General features: G+C 33.2%; 1 protein-coding gene across 8 annotated transcripts in view; it reads left to right on the top strand.

Annotated features, from left to right (window-relative positions):
* ZNF280D (zinc finger protein 280D) overlaps positions 1-26405 on the top strand; it is a 120616-nt gene that overhangs the window by 78875 nt on the left and 15336 nt on the right. For 5 of the 8 annotated variants that reach the window (XM_010836793.1, XM_010836792.1, XM_010836794.1 and 2 more), the window contains 4 exons: positions 142-204; positions 4378-4496; positions 4647-4683; positions 17158-17203. In XM_010836793.1, the coding sequence (XP_010835095.1) occupies positions 142-204; positions 4378-4496; positions 4647-4683; positions 17158-17203 (265 nt within the window). The other 3 variants (XM_010836796.1, XM_010836798.1, XM_010836797.1) reach the window with 3 other exon arrangements.

The following is a 26405-nucleotide window of genomic DNA, read 5'->3' as shown; positions in this document are numbered from 1 at the left end:
AAATACTGAATTAAACAGTATTATTTATATCATGATATTTTATTCAAAACTAGAAATTTAAGTGTAGACTTGATGTATAGCTATAAATTAATATGACTTACCATATAGTAGAATTAATAAAATCTATTTTGTCTCTTTCAGCTTTCATAGTAATCGTCCAAGTAAAAGGTTTTGTATCTTTAAGAAGTATTCAGAAGATCTCAGGTAACTAGTTGATCTTTTAAATTTTTTTCTGTTGAAAAATTGTATGACTTAAATATGCTATATATAGCATTTTTATCAAGATACAGTTCATATATCATGCAATCCATGTGTTTAAGTTGTACAATTAATAGTTTTGGGTATATTCACAGGGTTGTACAGTCACCACAGTTAATTTTAGTACATTTTTGTCACTTGAGGAAGACACTCTGTACTCATTAGTGGTTATGTTTATTTCCTTCCAACTCCTTTTATCCTTAAGCAACTGCTAATCTACTTTCTGTCTATATAGATTTGCCTATTCTGGACATTTCATGTAAATGGAATGATAAAATATATGATCCTTTGTGTCTTCCATTTAGCATGTTTTTAAGAGTTATCCATATTGTTGTGTATGTCAGTGCTTCTTTTTCTTATTGCTGAATAGTATTCTATTGTATGTATATTATAGTTTGTTTATCCATTTAGGTTATTTTAAATTTGAAGCCATTATAAATACTGATGTTATGAACGTTTGTGTATTATTTTTGTCTGGACATATCTTTTCATTTTTCTTTAGTTATGTATCTAGGATTAGAATTGCTGGGTTATATGGTAACTCTATGTTGAACTTTTGAGGAACTGCTAGACTGTTTTACAAAGTACCTGATTAGTCTATATTCTGTCACTAAATTTGTTTCAGCGGTGACCAGTGGTGTCAAAATGAAGCTTTCATGTATTTGCATTGTAAAATGAGAACAAAAAGTAGGGCTTTCCAATAATATTTGAATAGTGAAAAGAGGCCTAAAATATGCAATAAAGTGACACTTTTTCAGTTTTGAAGTAAATTTCTTAAGCCGCTGAAATTCTTGAAATTAGTACATAGTCATTTTAAATTTTACTTTTTCAGATTAAGGAAAGTGTGCTACTTGCTTACTGTGCAGAAAGAACTGTTGGTGAATATTTCTAAAAACATTGGTTTTACCACACGCTTAATTCAGAATCCACTGAGCACCGTGTTTTTCATATTCTTCTGCATTGTTTAGAACCCACTGCTCTTAATTATTTTGTCTAGCTTGCCAATGCTACTTGAAATATCAGTATCTTTGCTGCACCAAGCTAATATATACAGATATGGTTAACCAGTACTGGTTTTGATATGTTGGGTTAGTGGAAAATCTGGAAGAGAGGATGATACTATGTCTCAGAGCCTTTGTACTTACTATTCTCTGTGACTAGTTTGCTCTTCCCCAGACTTCTGTATGGTTAGCTCCTTTATCGCTTTTGGGTCTTCTGTTGTATCCTCTCTCCTATGCTTTACCCTAGAGTCTTTTATCTCCCCTTTATGGATCATTTTTTTCTGGATTATATTTCATCATCTCATACACTTGTATACTTTATTTTCTGTGTCCTCTCACTAGAATGTGTGTGGTTTGGATTTTTATTTTTGTAAGGCATTGATAGTAATTAGGCATTTGGTAGATATTTGTTGAATAAATTAATGATATATTTAAAATGACATATTTGGCAATAGGTCCCATTGATTATTTTGGAACAGTGGTTCACAGGGAGAGGAAAATTTGATTGTTTTAAAAAATATATTAGTACCAATTTTAAAACATTTACTAACTTCAAGGCAATAGATTAAGTCATATTAGGTGTTGCTTATATTGAAAATTCTTATAAGAATGAAGAGTGTTACTACATTCAGAAGAGGTTTTGTTTGATTTTTACCTCACTGTTGTGAAGCTCCATTGTGTGTTTGGTTTTTAAAAAATGACTTACGTGATTTTAAAGTTCTGGGATGTTTTTCTCTCAACTTGAATAGTTCTCAGGTTGAAAATTTGTCAATTTCTGTGAATGGAACATATAAACTTACAACTACATAGAACAGTAGTTTTTGTAATTATTCTTTTATTGGAATGGAATATTCATTTTTTATATATTTACTACATATTAGGTCTGTAATATAGCAGACTCTGTAAAGATAATAGTAATAATGAGGAAGTCTTGGAACCAACCTTCAGAGAAGGTGCATTTTATTGGTGGGAGATAAGAGGTGAATGTAAATAACCACAACAAATCAAAAGGGAATTTAATAAGTGCACTGAGGGTTACTTTTTTCAAAGAGGAGTGAGATTACTTTACTTGGAATGATTTACATAGGTGTTAAGTTACTTGGTTTTCAAGGATGAGTATTATTTATACTGATAGAAGAGTTTGATAAATTTCATTTAAGCTGAACAGACTAAATTTTATTAGTTTCATTTGTACTTCAATTACCTTTAAACAATTTAACGTCATTTATATGTTAAATCTTATTTGATTTTCTTTTAAATAGTTCTTCAGATGCTTGATCCACAAGCTCCCATGTGCTTAACTCTAAACAACATAATAAACATAGTGGTTTTCTAAGTTCTCTGAAACAGTCACATATTTTTGCAGGCTTAATAATATTTTAAATCAAATTAAAATGTTTAAGCACATTTTAAGTTAGAGTCTTAATTTTACATACTATAATATGAAATTGTGTTTAAATACTTCAAATAGCAAATGCTACACAGTTTGATTCAATAACTGTAAAAACTATTGCTGAATTCAACAAAAAGTATTGATGACTATGGGAATTGTTTCCTAACCTTTTTGAAAATTTATAATCACTACATATTTCATTTAAGAACTACATTACCCAGTGACGTTTTGTTAAGGGAACCAGTAGTTTAGGTTCAAGCAAGTGGGCCAGTTGACATTACTGGGATGCTGAAGAACTCAGACTTTGGACTTTGGTAGTGACTTAGCCCTTCAGTTAATTAAGTGTTACATGAGTACCATACCAACCTTGGATGCTTGTGGTGAGAATGAACTAAATTATGTATGTGAAAATCTTTAACACATAGTATACAATGATAAGTGGTTCAGTGGTAAAGAACCCGCCTGCCAAGCAGGAGGCGTGGATTCAATCCCTGGGTCAGAAAGATACCCTGGAGAAGAAAATGACAACCCACTCCAGTATTCTTGATGGGGAAATTCCATGGACAGAGAAGTTTGGTGGGCTGTAGTCCATGGGGTCACAAAGAGTCAGACATGACTTAGCAACTAAACGGCAACACCATGCAATGGTAGCATCTATTACATGATATATTTTTAGAACCTTCTCATTTCTAATTTTTTCCTCTCCTAGATAAACACTAGATCAGTGTTCTACTAGAGACAGACTATATTTTTTAGTCATCATTATATTCACAATACAATATACTAGTAGTATGCTGCTGCTGCTGCTGCTAAGTTGCTTCAGTTGTGTCTGACTCTGTGCAACCCCATAGATGGCAGCCCACCAGGCTCCCCCGTCCCTGGGATTCTCCAGGCAAGAACACTGGAGTGGGTTGCCATTTCCTTCTCCAGTGCATGAAAGTGAAAAGTGAAAGTGAAGTCTCTCAATCGTGTCCGACTCTTAGCGACCCCATGGACTGCAGCCTACCAGGCTCCTCCGCCCATGGGATTTTCCAGGCAAGAGTACTGGAGTGGGTTACCATTGCCTTCTCCGAAATGCAACCTTAGTAAATATATATTGACCTGTATATATATTGTACATTTATATATACTATACTTTTGTTTTGAAGATGGGCACAGGCTTCCCTGGTGTTTTAGATGGTAAAAAATATGCTTGCTAATGCGGGAAACTGGGATTCAATCCCTAGGTCAGGAAGAACCCATGGAGAAGGAAGTGGCAACCCACTCCAGTATTCATTCTTGCCTGGAGAATTCCATGGACGGAGAAGCCTGACGGGCTATAGTCCCATGGGGTTGCAAAGGGTTGGACATGACTGAGCAACTAACACACACATAGGCACAGATAGATTGTGACTTGTCAAAGTGACACATGTTAGTGCAACCAAGACTAGACTGTAGGTCTCGACTTTTTAGCTATTAGTAACTGGTATGAGGGAGAAAAGTTTATAAAACGAAAATACTTTCTGTCAGTAAATGGTAGTATAATTTGAATATGAAGAGTGACAGACACTTTCATGCCATTTTCTAAAGAATCATTTCAGTTCTGTCAGGTTTATATAACAAAAATTGGAGTGATCGTTATGACACAAAGAGCAAATCGTGAAAAACTATTCATTGAGCTGGTATGTAGGTTTTCATAAAAGATAAAAATGTTTTCTTTTATACTATTTGCTTTGTTTTTTATAGGGGCATTACTCTAGTGTGCCTTAATTGTGATTTCCTAACTGATGTTTCTGGCTTAGATAATATGGCTACACACTTAAGTCAACATGAAACTCATGCTTGTCAAGTTGTAATAGAGAAAGGTATGTATATATAATTGTGTTACTTCAGATTTTTGCTATTTATTCTAGTATTTTTGGTCAGCCACAGTATGTTCTCTTTACTAAATCGTTTTTCTCACTCATCATATTTCATATGCTGTTTTAAATATAAAACTTTTCTTCTAATTTCAGTTTCTGTTTGTATCCCAACTTCTGAACATCTTTCTGAGTAAGTTTAATTTTTATTCAGTGCATTTTACTTTGATGGATTTTAGCACTACTGCATTTTTAAACGTATCATTAATAGAAATGAAAAATATTAAAGTATTTTGTTTTTTTTTTTAAAGCTGCTTGTTGAAATAGGTTCCTGCTCTTTGGAGCTCGTGACCTGGTGCAAGACAAGTTGGAATTTCCTAAGTTCAAAGTTCTGAGATGTTTTCTTACACAAAGGCAGTTAAGCAGCCAAGTTCATGACATTAGCTCTCATTATTCAGCTCTTTTCAGCTTCAAATGGGACTAGGTTCTTATTCCACCTTATCTTTGTGTCAGGTTGACATATCTTAACATTCATTTTTTCTTTTTTTCTCCAGTTGGCTCTCTCCAAAAATAACTTTTGTTGCTTTGGTCATTTCTTTGCTTAAAATAATTTGTGTTTTTCTCTGCTGTACTTGTCTTCAGAATAATACGTTCCAAAAGATATGGCTGTCTGTCTTTTTGTCTGTTTTGTCTGCTTTTGTAATTTCTTATAAATCTTAAGTTTTTAGGCCGGACGATTGTCTTTTCCTCATTCGTTGTCTGTCATTGTGCTATTTTTCTTATTTTTCAGATGGAGAAGCAGCCCAGAGATTTCAAAAAATGTCCAGGGTACACCTGGACAGTGTCCCCCTTCGATGAACACAACTGATGCCTGTTCTCTCTTTCCAAGGAATGTGACTAATTTGACTGTGGGGCCTGCTCTAGGTTGTGGTCTCAGGAAATCCGATCTTGGGAAGACTCCCATCCTTCATGGCTGGCCTTCCATAAGGCTGATGCTGATATAGCCAGTGATGGTCTCAAGGCCCACCAGTTGAGCATAGCTTCCCACTGGGGGCTTTGGCTCTTGATCTTAAGCTTGTGGGTCACTTCTGGCCAAAAAATAAAATCTGTGCTTCAACGTTGTGGTTGAAGTTTAGTCATTTTGGCTGCTGCCCTTTAATCTTTCTCTAGCATGACTACATCCAAGGAGTACAAAAGCTCTGGTTATTAGGAAATGCTTATTTTCATGTCCTTGGAACAACAGGTCTCTACAATTATGTTCCAAAATTTTACTTGCTTTTATTGTTATTTAAAATATATTACCCAGGAGTAAGTTTATAGTTTTTCAGCAATATCAATTATCAAATTTTTTATTTTAAAAAAATTAATTTTAATTTTAATAGATTGGTTTTATGTTCTCCAAATTTATTGATGTCTATTTTTATATTCTTTTCTTTAAAAATGTTGTTCAGTGTTTGCTTTGTTTTGTTAAGAACTTCAAAATATCCCCTGGAATTCTCTACAGATTTCCTATAGCTGCTTATTTATAGCTTTTTAATTTAATTTGGATGTTGTTCAGACCATTAAACATTATAATATGTTCTTTCTTATTTCAGAATTATTATTATTAATATTGTCTTAATAATTGTGAATTCTAAGGTATAAAGAATTGACAACACCTCTTCTTCCAGACCTTAAAACACGTTTTAAAGTTATATATTTGTACATCTAATACATAATATCTATTTAGCCATTTTAATAGTTCATCTGGTAATGTTAATATTAAAAACTATGGAGGCCAATAATCCATTTGTTTCTATCATATATAAAATGTATTTCTACATAAATATATTTCAAAAATTTGACTTTTGTTTATTTTACTTACATGGACTATAGCTCTAATGAACAGTTTTGATGGTATTATTTTCTTTTAATAAAAATTATATTGTTTAAGTGCCTCAGGAATTATTTACTAATAAAGGATTTCAGATAAAAGGTATAGATTTAATCATATAAATAGCACTGCTTTTGTTGTTTCATGGAAGTCCTATTACTTGGCCTGCACACTGAGAGCTGTATCTACTTAGTGAATCTTGCATTTTTTTTCCCCAGCACAACTGAAAGGTCATTTCTTTATATTATACTAGTTTACTGAATTTTAAAGACACACAAAGTACCTTTTATGATCTTATTTGTCATAAGGGTTAGGCAGGCTCTGAAAGTGTGACTCAATCATGTTTTTTACTGTAAAATCAGAACTTCTTCAGTTTTATTTTGAAACAGATTTGAAGCCAATTTAGATGACTACTTATTCTGTAATGTGCTTCTTGCTATTAATGATAGAAAATTTGAACCCATTAATTTAAAATTTCCAAACTAATTTTTACTGTAAATGAATAATTTTTCAAAAGCTCTGAAAATGGCCTCTTAGTAGGTGGATTTGGCGTTAATGCTTTGTTTCCTTACTTGTCTCTAGGAGGTTTTGTCATTTCACCCTCTATTCTACTCAGTTTTTTAAAAAATTTTTAAATTTTCCCCAGAAACAAACTTTACATTTTTAACTTAAGTTCCTTTTTCATTTATGTATATTTGTTCTACCTTGGCTATAGTTAAAAAAAATATGAGAAATTGTATTCTTGGTATAATGATGTGGGAGTACCGATTTGTGTTCTTCCATAGGACTGTATCTTATAATATCAGATTCATTTTCTTCAAGTTTAAGTTCTTAAAGTTCTATCACGGATAACTTCATTTAAAAAAAATGGTTCAAATAAAACACCTTAGGCAGTTAGTACAAAAACGTGTTCATTATAGGCAGTTGGTCAAATTTTAATTTTGTGCTAACAAGTTTTATCTTGAGCCTAATCCCGCCTTGCTATCAGGTTATTCTGACTATTTTATTCACCTGATCAGAAATTACCATTGCATGCATGTGTGCTTTTGGTTACCATTAAATAAAACGTGAAATTGGCTGAGGTTAAGTCCATTGCTATTTTGAGACCCTCAGTTACCCTGTTTGTAAAATGTGAGTGCTGATTGTTCCAGAGTTCTGAGATTCTGTTTTTCAATATTGGTTATTCTTACATTCCGTTATTTGTTCTTATGATGAGATGAATTTAGAATGCTACTATGTATCCTTATTCCCATTAGCAGAAATAGGGACTCTGTGACCTTGAGAAAATTAAATGTTCATGTTATTCCTTAGCACATTTAACTCCTTCATGTACTCTTATAAAAGTAGTTCTCTTACACTTATATTAAAGAAAGTAATTAGGTCAGTTTTTCCCAAGTTCTGTACTGTAGAACTAATGTCCATAATTTATTAAGTTGGGGGGAAATTTTCCATGGTCAAATAAATTTAAGCAATGCAAGTTAAAGTTAAACTGATTCTTTGACATGGAATTTTTCATGCTGTATGTGGCTTGTGAATGTCTAAAGTGAAAAAATGAAGTGAAAGTGTTAGTTGCTCATTCGTGTCTGATGAACTGTAGCCTTCCAGGCTCCTCTGTCCATGGAATTCTCCAGGCAGTAGTACTGGAGTGGTTTGCCAATTCCTCCTCCAGGGGATCTTCTCAACCCAGGGATTGAACCCAGGTCTCCCGCGCTGTGGGCAGATTCTTTACTGTCTGAGCTACCAGGGAGGCCCCCTAAGAGAAATATTTATTTGACCTTAGAATTTTTTTCTTTGAATAATTATGAACTTCTTAATCTCCTTGGAATAGTGTGTGGAATACTCATCTGGAGTCCTTCAGATTTTATGAACTGGGAAATAAAAAGCAGCTGTGTAGGGTGTTGCCCAAGATGGGTTTCTAGACATTTCACTTAGGTTATGAATCATTTGTAAGATAGAGTTTGTAAATAGATGCTAGCAATATACATTTTCATATTTTTAGAAATTTTATCAGAAAAATGATAACCTCCTTATTATGTTTGTAAAATCTATTAACTGCATAACAGAGACCAGTTAATAGTTTATTCTGCCTCTGATTACAACAGTAAGGGATTTTTTTTTGTTGGAGAGTATGGTTACTTTACATGATTTAACACTAAGAAGCTTAAGAATCTTATCATTTATTTCTGGCTTCTATCTGTAACTCTTTATGCTTAGCTTATCAGTCTACCCACTCACCTACTTTTCTTGAGACTTATTTTCAGCCTTTTATATTATCTGTTAAGGAGTTTCCTATGTAGTAAAGTTTTACTTCCTATTTAAACAGCCTCAGGAGGTCTTCTTTGACAGAAAGATTAGATGATTTGAAACCCAGCTTCATTTTAAACCCTCTCAGACCCTTAAAGGTACAGTATGGTATAGTAAGCACAGGCTCTGCAGTTGGTTGCCTAGTTTGGAGTTCCTACCCTGCTGTTTATCACAACATGTGTGACTTTGGGTAGGTTACAGATTCCTGTGCCTCATTTCCCATTTGTAAAATACATATAAACAACTACCTGTTCATAAACTGTAGAGGGAATTAAGTGAGTTAATATATATATATGGTATTTAGAAAATGATTGGCACATAGGAAGCAGCACTATGTAAGTGTAAATTTATCTTCTTCTTACGACTTTTCATGATTTCACCTGTCTGCATTTTATTCAGATAGAATTATCCTAATCTTCAGCCTGCTTTTCATTCTAACTCCTCATACCATTTTCACAAATCATTTATATTAAGTGTACCTAACCCAGTAAATATTTCTTAAGAGCCAGTCATCTGAATCATGTATTAGTTATAACATTAGATTTTTAGTGTCTAAAGCTCAATAAACTTGTATTTTTTAAGGAATGGTTATGAATGCTCCTAGGTTCACCTGTCTTAGTTTCCCCTAAATTATACTGCCACACTATATAGTTCATTTCATATTTTCAGCCTCCCTTGCTGGTTTTGAGATCCTTGTAGAGCCTCACTCTAATCTCTTTGGTACTTATCCACCTGGAAGAGCTTACCTTCCTCTACAAACATGGAGAAGCTATTATGCTTCTCTTTTTCTATATCATTTATTGAAGTGTAGGAACCTACTGTTTTTAATCTTCCACACTGAAAGGTATCTTTATCCTTACTTCTGTATAGTGTTGAGAAAGTAGTACAGATTTGAAATAAGGCAGCTCTGGGTTTAAATCCTAGTTGTGTATCTAACCAGCTCTGTAGCCTTGTGAAAATTACTTCACTTTATCTTCCTTATTTGTGAAATTTATGTAACAGTCTTGCAGGGTGGCTATAAGAAATAGAGATAATCTGTGGACATTAAATTATTAATTTAAATTATTTAAATAATTAAAATTATTTGGCACTATCCTGACTAAAAGTAATCATTCAATAAATGCATGCTCTTGGTGCCATTGTTGCTCTACTGCTGCTGGTGCTATTACCACTTCTAGTTACTGCTGTTCCTGCTGCTGCTCCAGCTGTTACTGCTGTTAATAATGTTATTACAGCTACTACTTTCAGGAGACTGGGAACTGCGTATCAGTGAAATCTCATTATTGAGAGTTTCAGTAGCAATCCATCTGTACAGTTATTTGTAATTTGGGTTGATAGTTCACGGATCTTGGAGTATATTCCTCCAAACTGCTGGATGGATGGCATTTATTGCAGTGTTCACTTGCGCTTTATATAATTCTCAAATTTTAGAATTTGATTGTACTTCTGACTTTTCCTGTCTAAAGACTGTGAAACAACAAACACCCTTGTTGTAAACTAGTATGTAATCTCTGTTTAAAAGGACAGCTTTTTTTTTTTTTTTGAGCTTATAGAAGCTCTTTTTTAAAGAAAACCTTTTATTAATTATTAATCATTTTGAATCATCTTGGTTACTTACCTAGTATTACTAAGTTTATGAAAATGTGTAACTATGCTAGCTATCAATAGTAAAGGGGCTCCTCCTTTTGTAGACCTTTGAAATATTTTTATAAACCTACTTTTCTCATATGTGACATTGTAACTCAATCATGGAATTGCCCTTTTCTATGTGTTAATCTCCTATTGTATTTTTCCCTTTCTTCATCTTCTTCTATATATCTACCAAGACAGATTAATTATAACATAGATTGGAAGTAAAATTTTAAATTTTGCAACATTTGTTTTCTTGACAAAAAGTTGAGAATAGGATTTTCTCTTTAGCAGTCTTCAGAGCATAAGAATCCATAGTAAGGCCGTAATAAATCAAGCTTGGAAAACTTGGCTATTTAGCCAAAGTGTGTGTTTATTGACTGAAATAAATGTCCTAAAAGCCACAATTTGAAGTGACTATCAAAGTTGTTTTAGTTCTCTCAATGACTTCCAGTTGTGTTCTAAGCAGAGTATAATGTAAAGGCACTGACCGGAGTCAAAATATCAGAGTTCAAAACCCAGCTGTCTCACTTCATGTTCAAGTTATATAATTCAAGTTCAAGCTCTCTCATTTCATGTTCAAGTTCAGTTTATTCATCATGTAAATAATCTGTACATGATTATTTTGAGGATTTGAAAGAGGTAAAATGTGTTTTATAGATTAAAATGTTTTATATTTGATTAAATTCCCCTAATATAAAGAGTACTAGGAAAAATGGAAACATAAAGCTGACTTTCCTTGAAACTGAATTTCTCGTATTTCTGGCTACTAAACTTTATATTTAACATCAGTGGTAACTACATGGCTCTTTCATAGTATAATATAGATATTATTATTCACATATTCATTGATACCAAACATTGATTCCCTGCCTTCAGTGTGCAAGACTCTTTGTCAAGTGCTGGAATTTGAAACATGAAAAAGATATAGTTCATGCCACCAGAATAACTGCAGGATAGGCAATCGGAAATGGAGACACGGAATCCACATCTTCACAGGGCCACACAGTAAACTGATTTCATAATTAGTTAAACCCCCAATACATGTATATATATCATTATATGATTTTTGTGAAATGCTGTACCAGAAGAGAATAGGACTTGTTCCAAAGAGAAATATCGTTTTATTATACTGTTGTCAGCTAAACCAGTGTCATTAACTTTCATAAATGCAAACAGATAGTACTTTTAGAAGCAGAATGGCACCCTTTTAAAAATAAGTTTTATATTTGAAAATAATATATCTGTTAAAAAATGTTTACTTCTACTAACTTTATTTCCATTGAATTTGTAAAGAGTCATTGCATTATTTTCCTCTGAAGTTCTGAACTTACTTGGAGGAATTATTGATCATAATCCAAGTCACTAGGCATTTTAAATGTTCAAAATTGTCAGTGTCATATTTCATATATTTAGTTTAGCAGGGGAAAAAAACTGATTTCATCTATGAGATACACAGAATTTATTTTGGGCTTTTTTCTTTCTCTAAGCTTTTGAAATATAACTGGGATTGGAGATAATAAAGGGTCATACCCTTAGATTATTTTATCCTACCATGGATGTTATTATCTCATTACTGTCTCAAATCAGATCTTTAGTAACTGTAAAGTTGGGTTTCCTTTTCAAAGTGGATACAATATACTTGCCCCTGGTATATAATTGCAAGTTAGTAAGTAGAAGCTGTGTATCAAAACACAGTGGTTTCTGGCATTTCAGACTTCTGCCTGTGATAGCTGTTAATCAGGAAATGATGGGAGACCCATTGAAAGGGAAAGATAAATGAGATTTGGTGTCATCCTTCATTTAGGGCAAACTCTACCGACTTCTATCAGTGTTTCTGTGTTTACTACCATTTTTTCAGTTTCCTGATTCTGAGGATAGTTTGTATATGCATTATAAGTATTCAGGGCCTAATTCAATATTGTCATAAAATTCTTAAAAAATGAAGTAAAATTATAGCCCAAATAGGTATTAGAATCTGCCTCCACTGAGGGTCTTATCTTTTGCTTCATGTTATTACAAAAAGTATTTTGTTTTTCTTAATTCTTTGTCTTTACCTGGTTCTTTCCTCTGTCCACCTGAAATGATTTTTTACTCTTATCTTCCCTGGTGACCAAATCATACCCATGTCTTTAGAAAAGGGTAGATAATTTCATACTAGAGTAAATTGATGAATGAGCAATGAAAATGAATACCTAATATATTTTGTTTGAGGAAGGGGGAAGTATGGCAGAAGAATCTCAAAATATAGAAGATATTTAGGTAAAAAACTTGAAGAGCCTGTGTAGCACACTCAAATTCTAGACAGTAAGATTGATTCCTGACCTCAACCCATGGTTGTAATAATAGCTAACATTAAGTACATACACTGTGTCTTTTACATTTATTTGTTTAATTCTCACAAACCAGTGAGATATACACTGTTCTTGTCCCAATTTTATGGATGAGACAGCTGAGATACAGGTTAAGTCATTTGCCCAAAGTCACATAGCTGTTAAGAGCCTCAATTTAAATTATGGTCGTCTGTGTTGAGAGACTAAACTAAAAAGTACTATAGCCTATTGCTTCCCTGATTGTGCTTGTGGTTCCAAATGTACTTTCCTGCCTTGTTTACTCTCCATGAGTGTATGGATGGGCTTGAGCTTCAAAGTGAAGGCCCTTTGTTTCCCCAGAAGGGTAGGCAACAACTGGTACAGTTGTAACATTGGAATCAGAATCTAAATCTAGCTTCCCAATCTTAGAGTAGTATTTCTATGATACATGGACAGTAGGACATTTCAGCAAACAAATTAGGCATAAATTAGTCTCTTTAGTAAGACTGGATTCTTTGGTAGCTCAGACGGTAAAGAATCTGCCTGCAATGCCAGAGACCCACGTTCATTCCCTGGGTCAGGAAGATCCCCTTGAGAAGGGAATGACAACCCACTCCAGTATTCTTGCCTGATCATATCTGAGTAAGCAAGCATTAGGAGTGCCAGTGACTTTAAACTATTTGTAGTTGTGGTATGCCGTGCTGTGCTTAGTCACTCAGTCACATCTGACTCTTTTGAGACCCCATGGAATGCAGCCCGCTAGGCTCCTCTGTCCATGGGGATTCTCCAGGCAAAAGTACTGGAGTGGGTTGCCAGTCCCTTCAGGGGATCTTCCCAACCCAGAGATCAAACCCAGGTCTCCTGCATTGCAGGCAGATTCTTTACTTACAGCCACCAGGGAAGCCCAGTTGAGATGCTGTGTGACTTCCCAATTTCTGTGGCTTTTTCATTGACAACTTTGTGTGTCTAACCATTATTTTTTTTTTGAGTCAAAAACTACATCCCATGTTTTCATTAAAAACAAAAACAAAAAACAGCTTAGCCACTTTGTTGTTCTTTATTCAGTCATTAAATGTCTCTTATCTGGGCTCCTTGACTGGAGCTTATCCTCTTCTGATACTGCCTTTTTCTTTTTCTGATGCACAAATCTGATCATACTTTCTTATTAACTTTAGAATGAAGTTCTTAGCACACTTTACTGTGACACTCAAGACCTTTCCTAAAGTAGTCCTTGCTATTTCTTCAGTTGCATCATTGACTACTCTTTCTTGTTCCCTACCTTCTAGTCATGAGGTCACTCAGTATTATATCATCATCGTCTTGTCATATTCCTTTGTTTTTTCTCTGCTTTGACTTGCCTTTCCCTGCTTTGCTAGCCTCACCTCCTGCTGCAAAACCACGTTCACTGTAGTATCTTCACTGCTTTCTTGCATCTTTCCCCTTCATAATGTCTCAGTCCTTTGTATAGCCACAATATAGATGTCTCTCCTTTTGAACACTTCACAGTTCTGTAAACATTCGCTTCAGTGCATTTCCTTGACAACTTTGAATTGAAACTCTTAGCACAGTACCTGATGTATGTGCGACCTGGTAAATGTTTAGATCATCCTTTCCACACATCTGTTAACACCTCTCAGAATGAACTATGAGAATGGTGCACTGGGTGTTTTATTTGTGGATGGTTAGTGTGAATATGTAAGTGGAAGGTCTTGAGAACTGGTTGACTTTACTACTGGCTTGTTGTAAACCTCCTTTCAGCTTTTTTAGTTGCTTATAAATATTTTTAAAGATTACATTTTAAAAATCAGTAGTAAAATTTTTGACTTTTAAGTGGTGTTAGAAGAAAAGAATGTGGTCTGACAGAAATGATTACAAGCATTTCCCCCCTTATAACACTTCCCTCTACTTCATGGTATGTTTATAGTGAATGAAACCTCAAATGAACACAGTGATGTAATTTACCTGTAACTTTGGATTGGTCATGTCATCTGCAGAAAAATTGCAAGTAGGGACATTTATTTAATTTTGAACTTTAAGGGGGAAAGTAGGTTTACATAGCAAAGAAAAATCATTTACAATCTTGATCTCTAGTGGTAGTTATTGAAATCCATGATGACCAGTCCTTCTGTTTCCTTAACATTGGAATCTTAAATAGTGTTTGTTTTGAATGCTATGCAAAATTTATTTTAAAATATTGCAGAATTCACAGGTGAAAAGTGTAATTATCTAATGGCAGGTCATTAGCTCAGAACTTTGAGCTTAGCAAATTTCACTGTCTTCTACCAAGCAATTGAATATCTCAAATGATGACTATTTCAGCAGGCATCTTTAATGAGTAAGATTAAAGGTAAGAACATTTTTTCTTTTCAAAATGTTAGTGATGTATTAGTAGTTGTTTAAAAATTTATTGATCTCAAGTATGCTTTTGTACTTACAAGATTGTGGTGTACATTTTAATGATGAATTTTGTAATTCAATGAAATTTCATGTAGTGTGCTTTTTCTAATTTTTTAGATTTGTTTTTCTAATATTTTCACTGGTTATTACAATTCTGTCCCTTAAGCAGAATACCAGTATGGTTAAAGCCACAAAACAAGATTGGGAACATAAGCCTCTTATTGCTAGTTATTTCAATAATTTATTTTATTCTCATCTACCAGTTTCTTAGCCAGTAAAATGAAGAGTAATAAAAACCTGTCACCAACCTCCTTTGCAGAGATATTAAGAAAATTCAGTTTCCCCAGTTGAAATACCAACAATAATAGTAACACATGCTTAATAGCTTTCATTTTAATTGCTGCATAAAATCAGTTTATTAGAATAGCTATATGTGAAAATGATTAGCATGGTAATGTTTCTTTTGCAAGAATTTGAGATCAGTCTTTGATAACATTTCCAGTAATAAGCTGAAAAGGAGAATTCTTTTATGAAATATTTTTAAACTTATTTTATAACCAATAGTTATATTATTTCACCTGTATGAATACTCTTGTTCACAATTAAATACCTGAGAGAATTACAAAACCTTTAACCTGGAAATGATAGACATTTATGTATTTTGTCACTTTTTTGTGCAAATTTTATTCATTTAGATTTTTTTTAGCAGAATTAGTTGAAAATTACTGTAAACACTGCCATATAGTACTTCAACTAAAAGGACTTGTCCTGTTTTAAATTATTTACATCTTCATGTAATAACTAAAATGTGCTTAAGTAATTTTGCTTAGTTATTAATATCTAGAAAAATAGCATCTATAAACCTAGTTTTTTTAATGTGCCCTTGGAGAATGGACAAGGAGGGGTGTTTGCCAACTCCATATTTCGTTAAATAACTATGGGATTAGCTTTTAGGATGGTTGATAATGTCTGTCCTACTGCTGCTGCTGCTAAGTCGCTTCAGTCGTGTCCGACTCTGTGCGACCCCATAGATGGCAGCCCACCAGGCTCCTCTGTCCATGGGATTCTCCAGGCAAGAACACTGGAGTGGGTTGCCATTTCCTCCTCCAATGCATGAAAGTGAAAAGTCAAAGTGAAGTCGCTCAGTCGTGTCCGACTCCTAGCGACCCCATGGACTGCAGCCTACCAGGCTCCTCCGTCCATGGGAATTTCCAGGCAAGAGTACTGGAGTGGGGTGCCGTTTCCTTCTCCGATGTCTTCATTTTTGTCCATGAAATTTAAGTCAGTATAGTTGTTGCTTATGTTGAATATGTTAATCCTTAAGTACAGTTTAAGCCTTTATTAAGTTATGAATCACTTAACTGTTTATTAATAACATTTCTGATCAGGTGGACATTCTACATACTCAGACTAAAATTGTTCAATATATCATCAAATAGTTATCAGCAATTTAAAACAAAGCTAGTTTTTATGTTAAATTGATATTAAAAAGATTTTATAGATGACATGTGCCTTTATTAATATTGTAATGTTACAGTTAGTATTTTTTTAGAAATAAAAGTTTACAAATTTATATTTAATATTTGAGCTATGCTTATGAATTTTTAAGAGAATGCATCCTTCAAAATTCTAAATTATTTCTGTAATTTTACTACCTCTAAAGTTAGTTAGTTGTAACATATATTGAAATGACACATTACTATTTCAAACTTTATTAATAGATAAAATATTTATTTTCTCTCACTTTTTGAGTCCTTTAGTAGTAAATACTGATACATGTTATATATATTAGACATATAAACTTGCTTTCATTTTTTAAAGAGTAATGTCTTTTTGTCACATAGCTAATGTGTTATGTCTTTTTTTGAATTTGTACTTAACATGGAGAACATTTCTTAAGTGCTCTTGTTTTTAGAGAAGGAAATATTTATCTGTATTCATTTATTTAGAACATATATTGAACCTACTATTTATTCTTGTGCATTTTGTTTTTCCCTTAAAGTATTTATTATAGAGGTAATTTACTGTTATAGTATAAATGTACATTAATATGGATCTACATTTAAATTATTTTAGGCATGCAAAAAATTTGTTTCTTGTTTCTATATTATAAACATAAAATTAAACGCTCAATACTTATTTTGTTTTCAAGATTAAAAAATGAAGCTCCCACAAAGGAACAAGAATCTGTGTCTGAGGTAAATTATGTTGTATTTCCTACCTCTTAAAGATTTATACAATTGAAAGTATTGTTGGTGTGATTTATAAAACTTCAATTCAGTGTGTGTACATCCCTAGGAATTATTGTCATGTTATCAAAAAGAAAAATAATTGAGATTTTTGTTTTCATTAAAAAATATCTAACTCAGTAAAATTATAAAGTGGTTTATTTTGACAAAGACATTATTACGTTTCACATGCTTGTTATTTATTTCAATTAGTAAGTAATGGAGATAATTTTATGACTTAAAAATTCTGAAATCATTAAAATATCACATATTTGACAGATTGGAAAATCTTTTTAGGAAATTCTATTTTCTGAGACTCAAGATTTAAATAATTTTTAATATAGAAATATTTTGAATACATTTTAGCTATCTTAAAAAGGCAATCTGAATATAACACTCAGAGTTATCATATAAATTTTTTACTGGGCAGTCTGGGCTTCTCTGGTGGCTCAGTGGTAAAGAATCCACCTGTACTTCAGGAGACATAGGTTCCATCTCTGGGTTGGGACAATTCCCTGTCAAGGAAACAGCAACCCACGCCGGTACTCTTGCCTGGGAAATGCCATGAGCAGAAGAGACTGGCTGGGCTACAGTTCACGGGGTAACAAAAGAATGGGACATGACTTAACAACTAAACAACAACAAAACTGGGCAGTCTAATGTATGAGTGTAGAAATAATTTTGCTTTTGTAGTTGCTTTCTTGATGTCAGTTCTTAAAATATTGCATAATATAGCTTGTCTCTTTCTGAGTAAAAGTGAAGCAAGGTAGGTTCAGCATTTATTTTTTGAGTAGCATTTCTATGTTGTAGAGTAAATAAGTGAAACCTAGGCAGTACCAGCCTTCTCCCATGTGGCTGTCTTTTACAGAAAGTTTTCTTTTGTTTGATAGATTTTTAGCTACAAATAAATGTCTTTACTAGATATATGATTTCTTGGTTACTGGTTTGTGTTTTTGAGGAATTGGTACATTTTATCTATTATGAATTTATATGTATACAAATGTTTCTAGTAGTCCCTTATTATTTTGATGTCTGTTGGGTCTGCAATGATAATCTCTTTTATTCTTGATGTCGATATTTTATGTGCTGTTCTTGTTTCTAATGTTATCATATATTTTACTTTTAATCTGGTTACAAAGACAATACAGTGTTACTATTTTTGTTTTAAATAGTCTTTTTTAAAGCAATTAAATACTTAAACAATTTTTGTATTCACCTTTATTCTTACCATTTCTAGGGCTTGCTCTTTCATTATGTAGTTATTGGTTTCTGTCTGGTATCACATTCCTTTTGCCTAAACTTCATTTGAAATATCTCATGTTGCAGATCTACTGGTAATTATTTATTCCATGCTTTTTTCCTTCAAAAAAATCTTTTGTTTTTCATTTTTGAAAATAAATTTTTGATGAGTATAGAATTCTGGATTTACTGTTTTCTTTCAGCAGTTTACAGACATCATTTATTGTCTCTTGGCTTATATATTTTCTGATGAGATGTCTTACTATAATTTTTGTCTTTGTTTCTATACGGGTATGTAAGTATGATTTTCTTTGGTTACCCTCAAGGTTTTTTGTCTTTGTCTTTAGTTTTTATCAGTTTGAACAAGATGTGTCTTAAGTCTGGTTTGTTCATTTGTTTGTTTATATGTTTATCTATTTTTTTTGACATTCATCCTGATTAGTATTCTCTGCCCTGTCCTGTATCTTCTACTTCTGGGGTTTCAATTTCACACATGTTATACCATTTGACGTTAATTCCTGTTCTTAAATGCCCTGTTCTAGTCTCCCACCTCACCTCCCCCCATACTTTTTTTTTTTTCTTTTTTTAAGTGTTTCAGTTTGGGTAATTTTTGTCTGTTGACCTGTTTACTGATTCATTTTTTTTTCAGTTGTTTAAGGTCCGTTGATGAACCCATCAAAAAATGTTTGCATTTCTTTTCTGTCATTGTGGTTTGCTTGGGTTATTTTCCCTAGCATTTCATTGGTTATTACAGTTTCTGATCTTTTGATAAAGTTTCCATCTGATCATGCGTATTTCCTCCTTTTTCTACCAAAGCATATAACATAGTAATCATAATAATTTAAAATTTTCTTTCTAGTAGTTCTAATAGCTGGGTTATATCTAAGTATGGTTCTGCTGATTGTTTTATCTTTTGACATTACAGATTTTTTCCCCTTGCATTTTCTGTGAATGTGTGATTGAAAGCAAGGCATTATGTGTTGGACTAAGATAAATAGTATCTGAAAATGGGCATGCCTTTTCTCATCTTAGGCCATTAATGTGAGATTTGGTCCACGTAGTCGTGAGTTGGGAGAAGGTAGTGACACCCCACTCCAGTACTGTTGCCTGGAAAATCCCATGGATGGAGGAGCCTGGTAGGCTGCAGTCCATGGGGTCACCAAGAGTCGGACACGACTGAGCGACTTCACTTTCACTTTTCACTTTCATGCATTGGAGAAGGAATTGGCAACCCACTCCAGTGTTCTTGCCTGGAGAATCCCAGGGATGGCGGAGCTTGGTGGGCTGCCGTCTATGGGGTCACACAGAGTCGGACATGAACTGAAGTGACTTAGCATCGGCAGCAGCAGTAGTGAGTTGACTTGGGTTTATTTTTTATCTCTATGGCTACCCTTCATATACTGCCAAGTTCAATTCCTGTAGTATTTCCTTGTGCTTAATGTGGAAGTTATGTTACTGGAGGTTTTTTTTTCCTCAGTATCCTTGCTCCACACTCAGCTTTAGTCTTTTTTTTGTGGGATTGAGCCATAGAGATTTTCTTTCTCTCTCTTTGCACTCTTGCCTTTCTTCCAACAGTACTGCTCTTGCTTATTATTTGATGTTTGCTATCCTAGTGGGCTTCCCTGGTGACTCAGATGGTAATCAGTCTGTCTGCAGTACAGGAGATGTGGGTTCAATCTCTGGGTTGGGAAGATCCCCTGGAGAAGGGAATGGCAACCCACTCCAGTATTCTTGCCTGGAGAATTCCATGGACAGAAGAGCCTGGCAGGCTACAGTCCATGGGGTTGAAAGAGTCAGACATGACTGAGAGGCTAACACTTTCACTTTCTTTTCATCCTAGTGGTGGGTGGTAGGGGTTGGTGTGATGTTCTCTGTTGTCCTGAGGTTTTCAAGCTGGCTCTGTAGAATAGAAATGTTTTCTTCTGTCACCCAGCCACAGTTGGCCCCTATGCCCTGGGGACAACAGGGTTTGCCTCTCTTTTTTCCAAATATGTAAAGGCATGGACGTAAAGAAAACCTATGAATTCATAATTTCTAACAACATCCATTGACTCTTTCCTGATATATTCATGTTGAATAAACTCATCAGACTCTTACTTTCCTTTGATTGCCCTGTTGCATCTGTGTCAAGTAAAACCAACCTTTTCATATACATCAGCAAACTTCCTGAAGTTTATTTATTTATTTTTTCATTAAAAGCAAAAAAGCTTATGCTAAAAATTTAGCAGGCCATAAGCAGAGTTAAAGGAAGCCATATTACATGGAAGGCTACATAGAACAGTTTGGTCTGGGTACTTCTTTCAAGCATATATGTGCTGTGGATAGTCCCTTAATAGACCCAGGCATTTAAGTACACATGTAATATGGAGGATAGCTTGGATCAAACTTCAAGGTTTTGATCTGATACACTGGAGTGGAATCAGTGTTAAAACTCAATAGTATTTTCCTGTTGTCATATTTTCGTTTGTATAGTTTTACATTTTCTCCATCAAAATCAATTCCTTTCATAGTATATAGACTGTATATGGGAATTCATATTGTATAGTGGTTTTCTAAAACAGCCTCTGTTCTGCTGCTCTGTATACTGCTTTCATATCCTCACTATATGTATACCATAACCCTTCCCCTGTAGTCTTAGAGTTAGTTTAGTTTCATTATAACTAAGTAAAGGCTGAGAGAGAGAAGGTAGGTACAGATTCCTTTCTCTTTCCTTGCTTCCTTCCTTGGCTATTAGGGAACACTGGATAGCAAGTTCTAGGAATTTGTATTGGCAGCAAAGATTAATAAAATTATTTCCCTGTCCCCAAGGTGGTCAGAATCTAGTAGGACAATTAGACATGAAAAACTTATAATCCAATATTTTAAGTGTATCAGCTGTGGTAGGTTCACATGAAAAAGTATTTCTCCCTTTTTTAAAAATATTTTTTTCTCAATTCAAACATACACATAAAAATAGGGGTTCCCTGTTACTTCATTAATGAAATGACAAATTGGTCTATTCCTTTAAGGCTGCTTGGGGATATCCATAAAGAATTTCTAAGGTCTTTGTTTTTCTTTTGTGTTATGTTTTGGTTCTTTTTTTTTTTTGCTTGGCTTTGTAAGTTTTTCAGACATAAGAGTTTGAGACTTTGTAAAATTACATTTTATCTTTATCAAATTAAAAGTTAAAAATTTGTGTGCATAGTTTGTCATAAAAGTAGTGACTCATCTCCTTCACCCTTTTCCATTCAGGTCTTTAGAGGCAGCCATTTTCAACTCTTTCAGCTATTTGATCTCGTATTTATTTTATTATTATTTGTTAATAATATAACCGTATTTTGATTTGTCTTTTTTTGAACTATGACTGATTGTTAATAGTAGTTAAGGATTTACTTCTCTAGACCACCATCCCTACTTTCCTCTTTCCTCCTAACCGCAGCATCCCAACCAGGGCCAGAATTAGAGTGAGGCAAGTAAGGCCTCACCTCTGGCGAAAAATTAAAGGGGGCTTCAAAAAAATTTAATAATCAGATAAACATTTTCATTTATATTTTTAAGAACAAAAATTAATGCAAAGTAATCCATGATGAGCATAATTTCAAAGCTGTAATTAAAGACAGCATCCAGCCCTGCCCTTCTGTGACCCTAGAGTCATGCACATAGGGAACATAAACACAAGGTCTCACTTCTGTTTTTTTTTTATGATCCTTGTTCAGTCATGAGGGAAGGTGACACATTTTCATTGCTTGTAACTTCACGTTACTGCTAAGTAAAAGGGAAAGTTATTATTAATTACAAATCTATGTTTGTGATTTTTTTACATTATTAACAGCACTAAGGTAAGTAATACCGATGTTAGTTATTAATATATTTGACCTTTCATAAATAAGATTGATTTGATGAAATGTGAAAATTTTCTGAAAAAGTGTTTTCTTACCAGGAAACTTTATACTTTCTTCACTGAAAACAGTGAAATTTATTGTTACTCACTTGTTTATATAAAAAATATTTTTCACTACTTTTTTCACCACATTGGTCTGGAAATCTGGTGTATAGTTTTCTGTTGTTTATAGTAACTGATTCTTGTATTTTTCATACAAACATTTGTGTAGACCTGTTTGTTAAATATCATAACAATATTCAGTGTGAAATAATACTGAATGTGTTAATTAAAAATAAGTATTTAAAATTTATACTAAAATTCTTTAAATATAACATCTAAAAACTCAAGTGGTCTATTGTTTAGAAGAAGAAAAATGCATGTAAATGTAAAGGTTAATCAGAATTATAGGGAAGAGTAACAGGTTTGGTATAAAAAAAATTTCAGCTACTTGAAATCTAATGTTAACACTATTAGAGTAGAATTACTATGAAATTTAGAGTTAAATAAAGAATTTTTTTAATTGTGTGAAAAAGACAAGAAAATTAAATGTTAGAAATGTCAGAAGCTAGTAATATAAGCATGTGCAATAAAATAAGAAAATGCCATTGAATTAAAATTATAATTAATTGCAGCCACCTATTTCTAATAAAGTAAAATGATTTTAATAGAGCATAGGCCCATCCAAGAACAAAATGCAAATTTTAAAGTATGTCTTTCACCTGGTGGGCACAGGTTTTTCTAAAGCTGAGTCTTTTAAAAGCAGTCTAGTGGTGAGTTAGTTAATTGTGATTGGATTATTTATTCCAGAGAATCCTTGTCTTTAGTTTTTTTTCCTGTGGATTCTTTTTGCAAAAATGCAACGAAATTAAATATTTGCAACTCAAAAAATGGTTTCAAAGGTTTGAAAAATTTAAACAGAATTTGTGATAATGAAAATTTCATATTTCATCATGATGCTTTTTTAAATGGACATGTTTTTTAATGTGTATCCAAACTGATAGTTTAATAGGTAATGCTTTATAAAATGTGATAAAATACATGAGTGACTTTACATATGTATGTTTTGTACAAAAAATAATTTCTCTCAAAGGATCACAAGAAATTATTGGAAGTTCAGATCCTGAAATACTCTAAATTCAGTTGAACTAAAAACATTAAAATCATATAGCTAATCATTAAAAATATTCTGTGTTTCATTTGTATAGTAAAGTTCAAAACATTTATAGTGTTACTAGGAAATCCTGTTGTCTGAAATACTATGGAGAATGAAAGAAGTAAAACAGTCCTTTTTACTTTATTATAAACCAGGTATAGTACATCATGAGTGAATGTTTTTGATTACCAGGTATATTTACATTAAGAATGATATCATTGCAAGAGAAGAAAGTTTCAACTTAATTGAAATAAAACAAGTTGGATAATTATACCTCAATAAAGCTATTATTAAAAATAAACTAGACATGGTCTAGATTATCACATTTTGATAAGGTAGAAAGGGATACTTATATAAAAAAATGGTCATGGCCAGGATATGATAATGGAATAGATATGGCAGATGTATACAAGTTTATATAAGCCAGTATTTCTCTCCCTAAATAATTATGCCAAATTTGTGCCTTTCTCAGCTCATAATCATAATTTAATATAAAAAATTATACATCTGTAAATTTAAATATCTTTTTTTTAGTATTGTACAAAGGATATATATTTTAGGAGTAGGGTAATATAGCGAGCAGATGAAATATTCTTGTCAGTTCTGAAAACAATATTAAAATCACATACAGATCCCTGATAGGCATCAAGATTAAACTCAAGCAAGATACTTGATACTTTACACACAAATTATAGACATTTATCAGCTATGAGAAGAAATAGTTTCAAATGTCAAAATACTTTATCTTGAGATCAAAAACATCTTGGTAAAAATACATTACAGATTTTTATAAAAATTATCTATATTTTGAACAAAGTGGCAAAAGTTTAATAAAGTTTTACAGTTAGAAAACATGACCGTGTATAAATCTCCATGCTTTATAAAAATCCTATTCTTTTGCTTTCCACAAATGAGAGAAAGTAATGTTGAAAGTGTGTCCAGTGAATGTAAAACTTGAGCAAGAGATGTGAATATTCTCCCTGAATTTGAAAATAAATGAAAAAGAAATTGGCAATGTATGATTCACTAAATGAGACTATTGATAATTATGGGAAAAGTGATTATTAAGTAAACATTCAGGTTATAAATGCCCTAACTTCATATTCGAAATAGATATATGAAAAGTTAAATAAAATGTCTTCAGATTTTGAACTTTTAAACTGGAGCAAAGTTATTTTCTATAAATTACATCTGATTTACAAAAAGTAGCTGCTGACTCAGTCCTTAAATATTTTGACAATAAAAGTTCTATAGAAATTTCGTATGAAGTAGTTGAAAGCAACATAGAATATAAGCAGTATATTTGTGTCTTCTAAAACTGATTAACAAAGTGATACCCAGATTTTAAAACAATGCCACAGTCACGGTAAAATGAAGTTTCAGTAAGCTAATTTTAAATTATTTAAAATTGTCATTTGATCAAGACAAATTGCCAAATATGATAGTTTACTTATTTGAAAACAAGATAAGAAAAAATTAGATTTTGAAAATATTGATGTGCTTGCTTCCACTAAAACCAGTAAAGTAAAATAGTAACAAATTCTGGTTTTTGTTGGAATAAAATGTTTAAACTTAAACTACTGTTTGAGTTTAATATACTTACTTTTCAAGTTTTCAACACTTTTCATCTACGTAAGTGTTCTGTGGGGAAAAACTTATAAACTATACAGAGAGGAGGATTCTGAGAAGATGGCATAGTAGGAAGCACCGGGGATCTGGCTTCCCACCTAGACAGCAATTGCACAGGCTGAATCTATCTGATATAACTTTTTTGAAACTCTTGAGTCTGTTAAAGGCTTGTAACTTCCAGGAGAAGACTTGCAGAGTGAATTTCAGTTAACTTACATCAATTTAAGCACTTAACACTGTAGCAACCATATGGCAGGCAACTGTGCCCATGTTCCTAGAGCAGCTTGCATGCAACTTATGCGAGCTAGAGTGGGCAAAAAAGACCTTGTCCTCCAGATACTGGGAATCTGTGCTGTTATCATTGATTGCTGCTTCTTAACACAGAGTTTTGAAGACAAGGAAGTGGGCTCAGTATTGCTGCACCTCCTCCCTTTCTTGCAAGCACCTTCCCCTCCAGCTGAAGTGACTTCCAAGGGATTTAAGTGCACAGTCCTTTTTCTTCCTTCATCTTTCTCTTTTCCCCCTTTCAGGAGCCAGATATTAACAACTTATTGAACAGTGACACAGTAATACATCTTTTATTACCCAAACCTTATTGACCAAAGTCTTTCAACATTCACTTACAGAACAAATTGCCAGCCACTGGCATTAGTTTCTGCAAAAATCCCCTGGTCAATAATGTGTTTGGGGATTGTCCTAACACATTATTGTCCTAGTCAATAATGTGACTAGGACATTCAAAATCAACTGTATATGTGGGTAAAATTAGAAGTGATTGTATATGCCAAGGGAAAGGCTCAGAAAAGACATGAGAAGACCTCAGGTTTACACCTCAGGCTGATTTCGGAACAGAGATAGCCTACAACAATAAAAATGTTTTAATTAAAATAAAACCAGAAAATGCTGGGCTAGGGGGAGAATCTGATTCTCAGAGTTACTACATTATTAGACTCAGAGTACAACACTCTAGTGTTCAAGAACAATCACAAGGCGTACAAAGAAACAGGCAAGAATGGCCCATTCAAGAGAAAAAATTCAACAGAAACTTCTGAAAAAGACATGTGCCAGATATACTAGACAAAGACTTTAAAGCAACTGTCATAAAGATGCCCAGAGGACAAAAGAAAGGTGTGGTGAAAGTCAAGAAAATAGTATATGAACAAAATGGAAATATAAGTAAAGGGATAGAAAACCTAAAAAGAAATTCTGGAGATGAAAAGTGCAGTAACTGAAGTTGAAAAATTCACTAGAGGATTCAAAGGCAGATTTGAAAAGAGAAGAATCAACAG

The sequence above is a fragment of the Bison bison genome, unplaced genomic scaffold, assembly GCF_000754665.1.
Source record: "Bison bison bison isolate TAMUID 2011002044 unplaced genomic scaffold, Bison_UMD1.0 scf7180017864066, whole genome shotgun sequence".
Taxonomy (NCBI): Eukaryota; Metazoa; Chordata; class Mammalia; order Artiodactyla; family Bovidae; genus Bison; species Bison bison.
The sequence above is the reverse complement of the archived record's forward strand: the minus strand, read 5'-3'. Positions and strand labels throughout refer to the sequence as shown.